Here is a 16,014-nt window from a genome sequence, read left to right on the forward strand (position 1 = left end):
TGTAGATCAGAGTCCAGTCCACGTCACCACACGTCACCACACGTCACCACACATCACCACACATCACACGTCACCACACATCACACGTCACCACACATCACACGTCACCACACGCCACCACACATCACGCGTCACCACGTCACGCGTCATCACGTGTCACCACACATCACACGTCACCACACGTCACGCGTCATCACGTGTCACCACACGTCACGCGTCACCACACATCACATGTCATGTAGAACATCTGATCAAATATCAGGTTTGGCGCAGTGTTAACGTTGCTAGACTGGCGGTGAACACACCAGGCCCGGTGGCGGTGAAGACACCAGGCCCGGTGGCCCGGTGGCCCGGTGGCGGCTTGGTATGAACGAGGAGTCGAGCCACGTGGCTAGTCCCAACATGCGGAAGGAAGGCAACAGGCAGCACAGCGGTTTGGGTTTGAACAAGCTTTATTTGGACACCTGGCTGGGACAGAGGGATCAGGAAGCTGTCGAGGCGCTCTAGTCGTCAGCTGCTTGGCTCCTCTCGATGACCTTCCTCATCCACCTCCTCAGACGGAAGACGTGTGTGTAGAAGCCGAACTTCCCGTCTCGGTCACAGCCTTCACCCCACGACACAATCCCGATCTGGTACCAGCGCTGGTCCAACGGATTCTGAAGCCGTCCAGGCAAACACAGAAACACATCCCGTGTTCATACACAGAGACACACATCCCGTGTTCACACACACACAGACACATCCACTATTCACACACACAACCGGTGTTCATACAGAGACACATCCGATGTTCATACACAGAGACACACATCCCGTGTTCACACACACACACACACACACACACACACAGACACACATCCCGTGTTCACACACACAGACACATCCGGTGTTCACACACACACAGACACATCCGGTATTCACACACACAACCGGTGTTCATACAGAGACACATCCGATGTTCATACACAGAGAAACACATCCCGCGTTCACACACACACACACAGACACACATCCCGTGTTCACACACACAGACACATCCGGTGTTCACACACACACAGACACATCCCGTGTTCACACACACATCCGGTGTTCACACACACAGAGACACACATCCGGTGTTCAGACACAGAGACACACATCCGGTGTTCACACACACAGAGACACACATCCGGTATTCACACACACAGACACATCCAGTGTTCACACACACAGAGACACACATCCGGCGTTCACACACACCGAGACACACATCCAGTATTTACACACAGAGACACACATCCGGTATTCACACACAGAGACACACATCCGGTGTTTACACACACAGATACACACATCCGGTATTCACACACACAGACACATTCAGTGTTCACACACACAGAGACACACATCCGGTGTTCATACACACAGAGACATCCGGTGTTCACACACACAACTGGTGTTCAGACAGAGACACATCCGGTGTTCAGACACACACACAGACACATCCGGTGTTCACACACACACATCCGGTGTTCACACAGACAGACACACATCCGGTGTTCACACAGACACAGACACATCCGGTGTTCAGACAGACAGAAACACATCCGGTGTTCAGAAACACACACAGACACATGCGGTGTTCAGACCGACAGAAACACATCCGGTGTTCAGAAACACATACAGACACATCCGGTGTTCAGACAGACAGAGACACATCCGGTGTTCACACACACAGACACATCCGGTGTTCAGACAGACAGAAACACATCCGGTGTTCAGAAACACACACAGACACATCCGGTGTTCAGACAGACAGAAACACATCCGGTGTTCAGAAACACACACAGACACATCCGGTGTTCAGACAGACAGAAACACATCCGGTGTTCAGAAACACATACAGACACATCCGGTGTTCAGACAGACAGAAACACATCCGGCGTTCAGAAACACACACAGACACATCCGGTGTTCAGACAGACAGAAACACATCCGGCGTTCAGACACACACACAGACACATCCGGTGTTCACACACAGAGACACATCCGGTGTTCAGACAGACAGAGACACATCCGGTGTTCAGACACACACACAGACACATCCGGTGTTCACACACAGAGACGTATCCGGAGTTCAGACAGACAGAGACACATCCGGTGTTCATACAGACAGACAGACACATCCAGTGTTCACACACAGATACACATCCAGTGTTCACACAGAGACGCATCCGGTGTTCACACAGAGACATGTTCTCCTTCAGCTGCTTTACTGATTTGGATTCCGACAACAGCTTTAGTTCACTTCATATTAACATCTACATTCCTGCAGCACTTTATGCAACATGGCTACCCATTTCTGCCATATATACACATATATATATAACACACACACACACACACACAGATATATATATATATATATATATATATATTACATAACATTACATTCCAGTCATTTAGCCGACGCTTTAATCCAAAGCAACTTACAATAAGAGCATCATTTAATGTAGGAAATCAGGAGAACTACTAGTCATCAGAGGTCATAAGTGCATCTAAACAAGCATCTAAGAGCAAAACCAGCGCTACAGTAAAAGCGCAAGAAAGAGATTATTTTTTTTAAATGAGTGAATACAATAAGTGCTAAGAACAAGTGACAGGGTAGTAGTTCTTGAAGAGGTGAGTTTTCAACTTGTGCCGAAAGATGGGCAGTGACTCCGCTGTCCTGACATCAGTGCGGAGTTCATTCCACCACTGTGGGCCAGGACAGAAAACAGCCGTGACCAGGTTGGTCGTCAGCAGGGGCCTCTGAGCGACGGGGCAACCAGGCGTCCCGAGGCAGCAGAGCAAAGTGGTCGGGCGGGGGTGTAGGGCTTGACCATGGCCTGGAGATAGGAAGGAGCTGTTCCTTTCACTGCCCTGTAGGCTAGCACCAGAGTCTTAAACTGGATGCGAGCAGCTACTGGGAGCCAGTGTAGGGACATGAGAAGGGGAGCTGTGTGGGAGAACTTAGGGCGGTTGAACACCAGACGAGCTGCAGCTTTCTGAACAAGCTCCAGAGGTCTGATGGCCGACGCCGGGGCACGAGCAAGGAGGGAGTTGCCGTAGTCCAGCCGGGAGATGACCAGAGCCTGGATGAGCCCCTATGCCGTCTCGTCGGTGAGGACTGGGCAAATTCTCCTGATGTTATAGAGGAGAAATCTGCAGGAGCGAGCAACCGATGCAACGTTTGCAGCAAACGACAGTTGGTCATCCAGGATCACACCCAGATTCCTCACAGTCCGAGCTGGCGTCACCACGGTGTTGTCAATGGTGATGGCCAGGTCTCGGTGTGGGCAACCTTTCCCCGGGAGTAACATCAGCTCTGTCTTGTCCAGACTGAGCTTCAGGTTGTGTGTCGCCATCCACTCTGAGATGCCAGTCAAGCATGCAGCAATGCGTGTCTCTACTTGTGTGTCAGAGGGAGGAAAGGATAAGATCAGCTGGGTGTCATCGGCATAACAATGGTAAGAGAAGTCATGTGAGCGAATAAAAGAACCCAGGAATGTTCTGTACAGGGAGAAAAGGAGAGGACCCAGAACCGAACCCTGTGGAATGCCTGTAGTTAGTCTGCGAGGCTCTGACACAGATCCCCTCCATGTCACCTGGTAGGAGCGACCCGTCAGGTAGGTTGCAAACACTGAGTGCAGAGCCTGTGACACCCAGCCCCTCGAGGGTAGAGGGGAGGATCTGGTGGTTCACTGTGTCGAACGCAGCTGACAGGTCCAGGAGTATCAGGACAGAGGAGACAGAGTTTGCTCTTGCAGAGTGCAGCGATTGTCACTGCAAGGAGGGCCGTCCCTGTCGAGTGACCCACCTTGAACCCAGACTGGATGGGGTCCAGGAGGTTGTTCTGGTGGAGGTACAAAGAAAGTTGGTTAAAGACAGCACGTTCGAAAGTTTTGGATAGAAAGGGTAGAAGGGAAACCGGTCTATAGTTTTCGACATCAGAGGGGTTAAATGATGGTTTCTTGAGAAGGGGGGTGACTCTAGCAGTCTTGAAGGCAGATGGAAAGCATCCTGCCTGGAGGGAGGCGTTGATGAGGTAGGTTAAATAGTGAAGGAGTTCAGGTGCTATAGACTGAAGAAGAGGGGAGGGGACCGGGTCAAGGGAGCATGTGGTGGGGCGACTGGATGTGATGAGGTTTAGAACCTTGTCGGGGGAGAGGGGAGTGAGGTGGGATAGGGTGGGACATGGAGAGGTGAGGGAGGGTGCAGAGGGTGGGATAGTGCAAGCAGCACTAACCGGGTGGTGAGAAAAGGAGGATCTGATGTCGTTTACCTTCTTGTCAAAGAAGTTAGCGAAGTCATCAGGGAGAAGGGAGGAAGTAGGAGGAGGAGGTGAGGGTTGAAGAAGTGTAGAGAAGGTTTCAAAGAGTTTCTTAGGATTAGAGGCAGAGGATAGGATTTTAGAGCGATAGAAGGCAGCCTTAGCAGCAGAAAGGGAGGAGGAGAAAGTAGAAAGAAGAGACTGGAAGTTGAGAAGGTTTTCTGGGAGTTTGCCTTTTCTCCATTTGCGCTCTGCCACTCTCAGTCTGTCACTACGTACGGAGTCAGTCAGCCAAGGGGCAGGTGGAGTTGGGCGTGCAGGCCTGAAGGTGAGGGGACAGATTGTCCAGAGAAGAGGAGAGGGTAGAGAGAAGAAGATCAGTAGCAGTGTCAGGGGGTAGGAGAGAGAAAGATTCAGGTGTAGGGAGGATAGAGGTAAAAGAGGAAGAAAGATCAGTGGCGGAGAGAGAGCGGAGGTGTCTACAGGTGGAAACCATGTGGGTAGGGAGAGGGGCCGAGGGGGGTAAAGAGAGGGAGAGAGAGTAGGACATGAAATAGTGGTCAGAGAGCTGGAGGGGAGTAACAGAGAGATTGGAAATAGGACAGTGTCTAGTAAAGATAAGGTCCAGCTGGTTGCTGGCCTTGTGGGTAGGAGGAGAGGGTGAGAGGTGAAGGTCAAAGGAGGAGATGAAAGAGAGCAGAGGAGCTAGCTTGTTAGTTAGAAGTCACCGAGAAGGATAAGTGCAGAGTCATCAACAGGGAAGTGCAAGACAAGTGTGTCAAGCTCATCCAGAAACTCACCAAGGGGGTGTGGTGGGCGGTACACAACCACAATGGTGAGTTTGACTGGATAAGAGACAGTAACAGCATGAAATTCAAAAGAGGGCGGAGAAAATTGTGGAATGGAAACAAGAGAGTATTTCCATTTCAGGGAGATGAGCAGGCCAGAACCACCAACCCACCTCCCAGCTCTGGGAGTGTGAGAAAAAGAGTACACATCAGACAGAGCTGCGGGTGTGGTAGTGTTTTCTGGCGTGATCCAGGTCTCAGTTAGAGCAAGAAAGTTGAGGGAGAGCAAGGATGCGTAGCCTGAGATAAACTCAGCTTTCGGCACCGCAAACTGGCAATTCCAGAGCCCTCCCATCACCACTTGCTCAACGTGAGTGGAGAGAGTGGGATATATGAGATTGGTAGGGTCACAGCGCCTAGGAGTGACCCAACGTCTATGCCAGCCTCGGGAAGAAAAAAGGACAGGAATGTGAAGGAAACACATAGTCTATACTAGGTACACAAAATACAGATGACTGACCGGATCTAAAAAGAGCAGTCCGTGCTTGACGAAGTCTTGGCTTGAAAAAGTCGCGCTTGCCTTTGTTCACTCTAGCCTTTGTTCAACCTAGGCTTGTTTGCCTGATGCTTGGAAGCTGATGCTTCCAAGTAGCAGCAGTGATTTAAAGAACACTGATTGCTAATTGGCTGCCAGGAGTGCAGGCCACACCCTGGCCACTTAACACCCAATTGGCCAAAGAGGTACACTGAAAAGAGGCCTATTGCCCAGAAACTGGTCACATATGTAAAACTCTATCAAACCTCACACAAAACTATTAAAACTGCAAACAGCAAGTTACCAAGGAATATATTTATAAGCTAAAAGGATAACTAAGTCAAAACAGCTAGGCAACAAGAAATATTTAAGAGCACACGAGGTGAAAAACAGCTACAGCTAGAATAAGTAAATAAGACAAGTAAGTAAATAGAATAAGACAGCTACAGCTAGAATACGATCACACTAGGAACCAGCAGCAGATGTTTAGAGAAAAGGACGAATACTCAAGCAGCTGGAATAAGACTAATAGCAACTTGTTAAGAAAGATGATACTTACTCTATTCTAGATGAATAGATATTCTAGATGATATATATATTAAGATGTAGGGAAAAAACTATACATACATACATACATACATATACACATAATCCAGTGAGTCAAGTAAATTGTTTATGAGACAGTACAAGTCTGTTTCATGCCATAAGCACCATCAGCTGTCAGTAAAGCTACTCGGTAAAGAACATACCATTTGCTGTCTCGTCATGCACATCACGTGCACAACGTCCAATGGGGAAGGGAGAGGTATGACATTCAAAAACACGTGATCACTAACAGTCCAATAGGGGGGGGGGGGTATTTGTCTATTGTCATGATTTATTTATAATAACAAAATAGGTGCTTATATATTATACACTATATGGACAAAGTAGTGGGACACACCTCTTAATCACTGAATCCAGGTGTTTCTTTGCAACAGGTGAATAAATCCAGCAGCTAGCCATGCAGTCTGCATTTATAAACATTTGTGAAAGAATGGGTCGTTCTGAAGAGCTCAGTGAATTCAAGCGTGGTACTGTCATAGGATGCCACCTTTGCAATAACTCAGTTGGTGAAATTTCTTCCCTGCTGGATGTTCCACGGTCAACTGTAAGTGGCATTATGAAAGGTGGAAGCGTTTTGGAACAACAGCAACTCAGCCACGAAGTGGCAGACCACGTAAAGTCACACAGCGGGGTCAACGAGTGCTGAGCCGCATAGTGCGTAAAAGTCACCAACGCTCTGTTGACTCAATAACTGCAGAGTTCCAAACTTCCTCTGGCGTTCACATCAGCACAAAACCTGCACCGGGAGCTTCATGGAATGGGTTTCCATGGCCGAGCAGCTGCATGCGAGCCTTACATCACCAAGCACAATGCCAAGCGTGGGATGGAGTGGTGTAAAGCACGATGCCACTGGACTCTGGAGCAGTGGAAACGTGTTCTGTGGAGTGACGAATCACGCTTCTCTTGTCTGGCAGTCTGATGGACGAGTCTGGGTTTGGCGGATGCCAGAAGAACATTACCTGCCTGACTGCATGGTGCCAACTGTACAGTTTGATGGAGGAGAGATAATGGTGTGGGGTTGTTTTTCAGGGGTTGGGCTATAGGCCCCTTAGTTCCAGTGAAGGGAAATCTCAATGCTTCAGCATACCAAGACATTTTGGACAAATCTATGCTTCCTACTTTGTGGGAACAGTTTGGGGAGGGCCCTTTTCTGTTCCAGCATGACTGTGCCCCAGTGCACAAAGCAAGCTCCATTAAGACATGGTTGGGTAAGTTTGGTGTGGAAGAACTTGACTGGCCCGCACAGAGCCCTGACCTCAACCCCATCAAACACCTTTGGGATGAACTAGAACGGAGATTGTGAGCCAGGTGTTGTCGTCCAACGTCAGTGCCCAACCTCACAAATACTCTTCTGGGTGAATGGGTAAAAATTCCCACAGACACACTCCAAAATATTGTGGAAAGCCTTCACAGAAGAGTGGAAGCTGTTATAGCTGCAAAGGGGGGACCAACTCCATTTTAATGCCTATGGATTTAGAATGGGATGTCATAAAAGCTCCTGTAGGTCTAATGGCCAGGTGTCCCAATACTTTTGTTCATATAGTGTGTGTGTGTGTGTGTGTGTGTCTATATATATATATATATGGTCCAGTGGGGGGGGGGTATTTGTCTATTGTCATGATTTATTTGTAATTACAAAAGAGGTGCTGATATCTGTGTGCAGCTGCTGGCCAGTTCATTGCAGTTATTCAGTGTGGACATTTCTGGTCTACAGATGATAAAATACTGTTCAGTTAGACACAGATTACACATTTTACAAACCCCAATTCCAATGAAGTTGGGACGTTGTATAAAACGTTGTCAGTAAAACCATCGTCAGTTAACACAGTTGGTCGCTACATCTACAAGTGCAAGTTAAAACTCTACCATGCAAAGCCAAAGCCAGATATCAACACCACCCAGAAACACCGCCCGCCGGCTTCTCTGGCCCGAGCTCATCTGAGATGGACTGATGCCAAGTGGACAAGTGTGCTGTGGTCTGACGAGTCCACATTTCAGATTGATTTTGGAAATCATGGACGTGGTGTCCTCCGGGCTAAAGATTGTTCTCAGCCCAAAGTCCAAAAGCCAGCATCTGTGATGGTATGGGGGGTGTTGGTGCATCATGGGTAACTTGCACATCTGTGAAGGCACCATTAATGCTGAAAGGTACATACAGGTTTTGGAGCAACATATGCTGCCATCCAAGCGACGTCTTTTTCAGGGACGTCCCTGCTTATTTCAGCAAGACAATGCCAAGCCACATTCTGCACATGTTCCACCAGCGGGGCTTCGTAGTAAAAGAGTGCAGGTACTGGACTGGCCTGCCTGCAGTCCAGACCTGCCTGCAGTCCAGACCTGTCTCCCATTGAACGTGTGGCGCATTATGAAGCGCAAAATACGACAACAGAGACCCTGGACTGCTGAGCAACTGAAGTCGTACATCAAGCAAGAATAGGAAAGAATTCCACCTACAAAGCTTCAACAAGTAGTGTCCTCAGTTCCCAAACGCTTATTGAGCGTTGTTAAAAGGAAAGGTGGAGTAACACAGTGGTGAACATGCCCCTGTCCCAGCTTCTTTGGAACGTGTTGCAGGCATCAAATTCAGAATGAGTGAATATTTGAAAAAAAAACCCCAATAAAGTTTATCAGTTTGAACATTAAATATCTTGTCTTTGTAGTGTATTCAACTGAATATAGGTGGAAAAGGATTTGCAAATCATTGTATTCTGTTCGTATTTACGTTTTACACAACGTCCCAACTTCATTGGAATTGGGGTTTGTATATATACAAATGTACATATACACATATACATATACACATCACATTGGCAGCTGATGAGTGCATGACGCATGAAACCAGCTTGTACTGAAATGAATTGAAGAGTTGTTCCTACACCTGTCTTCATACTGCCCTCCTCATCTGTTGGGCACTTTTAGCTACGCCACGGACACTTTCCAGAAAAAAACATTTCACACACACACACACACTTTGGTAACGTTTCTTCTTATTTTGGTTTGTTTTACAAGTACTTTAGGTTTACTTTGGTTTGTTTTACAAGTACTTTAGGTTTACTTCGGTAACGTTTCTTCTTATTTTGGTTTATTTTACAAGTACTTTAGGTTTACTTTGGTAACGTTTCTTCTTATTTTGGTTTGTTTTACAAGTACTTTAGGTTTACTTCGGTAACGTTTCTTCTTATTTTGGTTTGTTTTACAAGTACTTTAGGTTTACTTTGGTTTGTTTTACAAGTACTTTAGGTTTACTTCGGTAACGTTTCTTCTTATTTTGGTTTGTTTTACAAGTACTTTAGGTTTACTTCGGTAACGTTTCTTCTTATTTTGGTTTGTTTTACAAGTACTTTAGGTTTACTTTGGTTTGTTTTACAAGTACTTTAGGTTTACTTCGGTAACGTTTCTTCTTATTTTGGTTTATTTTACAAGTACTTTAGGTTTACTTTGGTAACGTTTCTTCTTATTTTGGTTTGTTTTACAAGTACTTTAGGTTTACTTCGGTAACGTTTCTTCTTATTTTGGTTTGTTTTACAAGTACTTTAGGTTTACTTTGGTTTGTTTTACAAGTACTTTAGGTTTACTTCGGTAACGTTTCTTCTTATTTTGGTTTGTTTTACAAGTACTTTAGGTTTACTTCGGTAACGTTTCTTCTTATTTTGGTTTGTTTTACAAGTACTTTAGGTTTACTTCGGTAACGTTTCTTCTTATTTTGGTTTGTTTTACAAGTACTTTAGGTTTACTTCGGTAACGTTTCTTCTTATTTTGGTTTGTTTTACAAGTACTTTAGGTTTACTTCGGTAACGTTTCTTCTTATTTTGGTTTGTTATACAAGTACTTTAGGTTTACTTTGGTAACGTTTCTTCTTATTTTGGTTTGTTTTACAAGTACTTTAGGTTTACTTTGGTTTGTTTTGCAAGTACTTTAGGTTTACTTCGGTAACGTTTCTTCTTATTTTGGTTTATTTTACAAGTACTTTAGGTTTACTTTGGTAACGTTTCTTCTTATTTTGGTTTGTTTTACAAGTACTTTAGGTTTACTTCGGTAACGTTTCTTCTTATTTTGGTTTGTTTTACAAGTACTTTAGGTTTACTTCGGTAACGTTTCTTCTTATTTTGGTTTGTTTTACAAGTACTTTAGGTTTACTTTGGTAACGTTTCTTCTTATTTTGGTTTGTTTTACAAGTACTTTAGGTTTACTTTGGTTTGTTTTACAAGTACTTTAGGTTTACTTCGGTAACCTTTTTTTCTTATTTTGGTTTATTTTACAAGTACTTTAGGTTTACTTTGGTAACGTTTCTTCTTATTTTGGTTTGTTTTACAAGTACTTTAGGTTTACTTCGGTAACGTTTCTTCTTATTTTGGTTTGTTTTACAAGTACTTTAGGTTTACTTCGGTAACGTTTCTTCTTATTTTGGTTTGTTTTACAAGTACTTTAGGTTTACTTTGGTTTGTTTTACAAGTACTTTAGGTTTACTTCGGTAACGTTTCTTCTTATTTTGGTTTATTTTACAAGTACTTTAGGTTTACTTTGGTAACGTTTCTTCTTATTTTGGTTTGTTTTACAAGTACTTTAGGTTTACTTCGGTAACGTTTCTTCTTATTTTGGTTTGTTTTACAAGTACTTTAGGTTTACTTCGGTAACGTTTCTTCTTATTTTGGTTTGTTTACAAGTACTTTAGGTTTACTTTGGTAACGTTTCTTCTTATTTTGGTTTGTTTTACAAGTACTTTAGGTTTACTTCGGTAACGTTTCTTCTTATTTTGGTTTGTTTTACAAGTACTTTAGGTTTACTTGGGTAACGTTTCTTCTTATTTTGGTTTGTTGTACAAGTACTTTAGGTTTACTTCGGTAACGTTTCTTCTTATTTTGGTTTGTTTTACAAGTACTTTAGGTTTACTTTGGTAACGTTTCTTCTTATTTTGGTTTGTTTTACAAGTACTTTAGGTTTACTTCGGTAACGTTTCTTCTTATTTTGGTATGTTTTACAAGTACTTTAGGTTTACTTTGGTTTGTTTTACAAGTACTTTAGGTTTACTTTGGTAACGTTTCTTCTTATTTTGGTTTGTTTTACAAGTACTTTAGGTTTACTTCAGTAACGTTTCTTCACACCCAGTTCAGCTGGAAACAACTTTCATTTCAAATCACCGTGAAGCCACAGAAAGGAGGCGCATTAGGGGGCGGGTTCTGAAGGAGGCGCATGAGGGGGTGTGTTGTGAAGGCTTGGCTGTGACTGGCTGAACATTCTGTTACTCAGCCAATCAGAGCTACTCTTATTCATATGAGGAAGACTCTAACCTTCATCACAAATGGTCCACCGCTGTCTCCCTCACATGCATCACCACGCTGTTCATCCTCAGGCTTATAACCTGTAAAACACACAACACACACACACACAGCTCTTCTGTAGGTCATGTGTGAGTACAGGATGTGACGTGTGTCCATCAGAAGAGAGGAGAACCTCACCAGCGCAGAACATGTTGTCTGTGATGAGGATGGAGGTGGAGGCCTTGCAGGTGCCCTGGTCCACAATGGGCAGATGGATCTGCTGGAGGACGGTGGGTAAATTTTTGCCATTTGAAGTCCAAACATCCTTTAAATTCCCCCAGCCGGTCACACGGCCCTTGAATCCTTCAATCATCAGCCTATAGGATTAAACAGCTGTCAGTCAAAAGTATGACCACACCTCCCCAGCCAATCACAGCCAATCAAAGCGCTCTCACAAACCCAATGCCTTGGTTCTTAATCAGGTCTTCTGTTGTGTGTATGTGTGTGTGTGAGAGAGAGAGAGAGAGAGAGAGAGAGAGAGAGAGAGAGAGAGAGAGAGAGAGAGAGAGAGAGAGAGAGAGAGAGAGAGAGAGAGAGAGAGAACAGCGCCGGGCTTTTGTCCAGGAGCTGGAACATGTGACTCCAGAGTAGCAGGACATGGAGGATGCAGGTAAGCTGTGGGGGGTCCTGGGAGGGGGGCCAGCAGCGAGCATTGCAGCAAGATTTATATTGTCCTGCCACAACCTGAGAGACAGTGGGGGACGGCACCTATTGCTACTGTTGTTGTTTGATATCATAATCATTGTTGTTGTTGCTGTTATTATTATAATCATTGTTGTGTTGTTGTTTTACATGCTTTGGCAATATGTACACAAACGTATGTCATGCCAATAAAACACCTATTGAATATTGAATTGAATTGAGAGAGAGAGAGAGAGAGAGAGAGAGAGAGAGAGAGAGAGAGAGAGAGAGAGAGAGAGAGAGAGAGAGAGAGAGAGAGAGAGAGAGAGAGAGAGAGAGAGAGAGAGAGAGAGGTGTGTGTGTGAGAGAGAGAGGGAGTCTTACATCCTGACCACCTCCAGGGAGGGCAGGCAGACGGGGTGGATGTTGTGTGTGTGTGTGTGTGTGTGTGTGTGTGTGTGTGTGTGAGAGAGAGAGAGAGAAGGAGTCTTACGTCCTGACCACCTCCAGGGAGGGCAGGCAGACGGGGTGGATGTTGTGTGTGTGTGTGTGTGTGTGTGTGTGTGTGTGTGTGTGAGAGAGAGAGAAGGAGTCTTACATCCTGACCACCTCCAGGGAGGGCAGGCAGACGGGGTGGATGTTGTGTGTGTGTGTGTGTGTGTGTGTGTGTGTGTGTGTGTGTGTGAGAGAGAGAGAAGGAGTCTTACGTCCTGACCACCTCCAGGGAGGGCAGGCAGACGGGGTGGATGTTGTGTGTGTGTGTGTGTGTGTGTGTGTGTGTGTGTGTGTGTGTGTGTGTGTGTGTGTGAGAGAGAGAGAAGGAGTCTTACGTCCTGACCACCTCCAGGGAGGGCAGGCAGACGGGGTGGATGTTGTGTGTGTGTGTGTGTGTGTGTGTGTGTGTGTGTGTGTGTGTGTGTGTGTGAGAGAGAGAAGGAGTCTTACATCCTGACCACCTCCAGGGAGGGCAGGCAGACGGGGTGGATGTTGTGTGTGTGTGTGTGTGTGTGTGTGTGTGTGTGTGTGTGTGTGAGAGAGAGAGAAGGAGTCTTACGTCCTGACCACCTCCAGGGAGGGCAGGCAGACGGGGTGGATGTTGTGTGTGTGTGTGTGTGTGTGTGTGTGTGTGTGTGTGTGTGTGTGTGAGAGAGAGAGAAGGAGTCTTACATCCTGACCACCTCCAGGGAGGGCAGGCAGACGGGGTGGATGTTGTGTGTGTGTGTGTGTGTGTGTGTGTGTGTGTGTGTGTGTGTGTGTGTGTGTGTGTGTGTGTGTGTGTGTGTGTGTGTGTGAGAGAGAGAAGGAGTCTTACGTCCTGACCACCTCCAGGGAGGGCAGGCAGACGGGGTGGATGTTGTGTGTGTGTGTGTGTGTGTGTGTGTGTGTGTGTGTGTGTGTGTGTGTGTGTGTGTGTGTGTGTGTGTGTGTGTGTGTGTGTGTGTGTGTGTGTGTGTGAGAGAGAGAGAGGGAGTCTTACGTCCTGACCACCTCCAGGGAGGGCAGGCAGACGGGGTGGATGTTGTGTGTGTGTGTGTGTGTGTGTGTGTGTGTGTGTGTGTGTGTGTGTGTGTGTGTGTGTGTGTGTGTGTGTGTGTGAGAGAGAGAGGGAGTCTTACGTCCTGACCACCTCCAGGGAGGGCAGGCAGACGGGGTGGATGTTGTGTGTGTGTGTGTGTGTGTGTGTGTGTGTGTGTGTGTGTGTGTCTGTGTGTGTGTGTGTGTGTGTGTGAGAGAGAGAGAGAGGGAGTCTTACGTCCTGACCACCTCCAGGGAGGGCAGGCAGACGGGGTGGATGTTGTCGGTGAAGGTGATGGGTCGCTGCATGTGCAGCAGAGCGATGTCTCGGTTCAGGTTCACTTTCCAGTTGTACTTGGGATGGACGATAATCTTGTCCAGCGGGACGATCTTCTCTGTGTGCTTCTCGAACCTGCACACAACATGTAACACTCAAACACCCGCCACTGAAAACACATACGTCACAGCTTCATGTCACGATGATGTACAGTCAACACAAGACAACAGTTCCCTTCACACACACTGGGCTGCTCGGTCTCACCGGGCCCTGTTGTGCTTCCCCAGTCGCACCACAATGTCGGCCGTGGTGAAGTTCTTCTGCCACGGAGGATAAAGGATGCAATGAGCAGCCGTCAGGACCCACTCATCACTGATCAGACTGGCGCCACACAGCAGCTCCTGCGGGCTCCGCTTGTACAGCATCACCTGCCTGCGCACACACACACACACACACACACACACACACACACACACACACACACACACACACACACACACACACACACCGCCCACATGTCAGTGCGGCAAAGGCGGAGCAGACCAGGTGTCCTGACACCGTCTCATGAACTCATCAAGGACCAAACAGACAGAAGCAGATCCAGAGACACCTGTGTTGTTTTGTTTTTTGGGGGGGGGTCCCCCCCCTTTTTTCTCCCCAATTGTACCCGTCCAGTTCCAGTTACCCCACTGTTCCGAGCCATCCCGGTTGCTGCTCCACTCCCTCCGCTGATCCGGGGAGGGTTGCAGACTACCACGTCTCCTCCCATACATGTGGGAGGAGGCAGGAGGCCTTACCAGCCGCTTCTTTTCACCTGACAGTGAGGAGTTTCACCGGGGGGGGGGGGGGAGGTGTAGCACGTGGGAGGATCACGCTATTCCCGCCAGTTCCCCTCCCCCCTGAACAGTCGCCCCGACCGACCAGAGGAGGCACTAGCGCAGCGACCAGGACACATAACCACATCCAGCTTCCCACCTGTAGGGATACCCGACCAAGCTGGAGACAACACGGGGATTTGAACCGCCGACCCCCGTGTTGGTAGGCAATGAAATAGACTGCCACACGACCCGGATGCAAGACCTGTGTTGTTTAAAATGGGTTTTAACTCTGGTGTGTTGTTTTAAAACGGGTTTTAACTCTGGTGTGTTGTTTTAAACAGGTTTTAACTCTGGTGTGTTGTTTTAAACAGGTTTTAACTCTGGTGTGTTGTTTTAAACAGGTTTTAACTCTGGTGTGTTGTTTTAAACGGGTTTTAACTCTGGTGTGTTGTTTTAAACAGGTTTTAACTCTGGTGTGTTGTTTTAAACAGGTTTTAACTCTGGTGTGTTGTTTTAAACGGGTTTTAACTCTGGTGTGTTGTTTTAAACAGGTTTTAACTCTGGTGTGTTGTTTTAAACAGGTTTTAACTCTGGTGTGTTGTTTTAAACAGGTTTTAACTCTGGTGTGTTGTTTTAAACAGGTTTTAACTCTGGTGTGTTGTTTTAAACAGGTTTTAACTCTGGTGTGTTGTTTTAAACAGGTTTTAACTCTGGTGTGTTGTTTTAAACAGGTTTTAACTCTGGTGTGTTGTTTTAAACGGGTTTTAACTCTGGTGTGTTGTTTTAAACAGGTTTTAACTCTGGTGTGTTGTTTTAAACAGGTTTTAACTCGTGTGTTGTTTTAAACAGGTTTTAACTCTGGTGTGTCGTTTTAAACAGGTTTTAACTCTGGTGTGTCGTTTTAAACAGGTTTTAACTCTGGTGTGTTGTTTTAAATTTATTTCTGACTTTTCCCATTTTCTCCCAATTCAGCGGCCAATCGATCCCTATTTTAATTCAAACACCCACCCTCGTACTGCATATGCGTTCGCCAACTGCATCTCTCCGGCCGGCAGTCTGGAAGGAGACGCCTCCCCACTTTCGTGACAAGGCGACTCCAGGCCGAACCACTGTTTTTCCGACACACACAGAGACGCATTAACGTGACGAACACGAGCCGACTCCGCCCCCCTCCCGAAGACGGCGCTGCCAATGATTGCTGCTTCATCGAGTCCGGCCATAGTCGGATCTGACGAGACCGGGGCG

The 16,014-nt window shown here is 46.5% G+C and overlaps 1 protein-coding gene across 1 annotated transcript in view; it reads right to left on the bottom strand.

The window, feature by feature from the left end:
• Nucleotides 1-434: 434 nt before the first annotated feature.
• The window catches only part of f2 (coagulation factor II (thrombin)), a 42,237-nt gene continuing 26,657 nt past the window's right edge, over nt 435-16,014 (bottom strand). The window contains exons 11-15 of the mRNA XM_056301192.1: nt 14,216-14,383; nt 13,913-14,086; nt 11,677-11,855; nt 11,509-11,579; nt 435-656 (exon numbers count right to left, since the gene is read on the bottom strand). Of these exons, the coding sequence (XP_056157167.1) occupies nt 504-656; nt 11,509-11,579; nt 11,677-11,855; nt 13,913-14,086; nt 14,216-14,383 (745 nt within the window). The 3' untranslated portion in view covers nt 435-503. The remainder of the gene's footprint in view (nt 657-11,508; nt 11,580-11,676; nt 11,856-13,912; nt 14,087-14,215; nt 14,384-16,014) is intronic.

Source organism: Lampris incognitus, chromosome 21 (assembly GCF_029633865.1).
Source record: "Lampris incognitus isolate fLamInc1 chromosome 21, fLamInc1.hap2, whole genome shotgun sequence".
In the NCBI taxonomy this organism is placed as follows: Eukaryota; Metazoa; Chordata; class Actinopteri; order Lampriformes; family Lampridae; genus Lampris; species Lampris incognitus.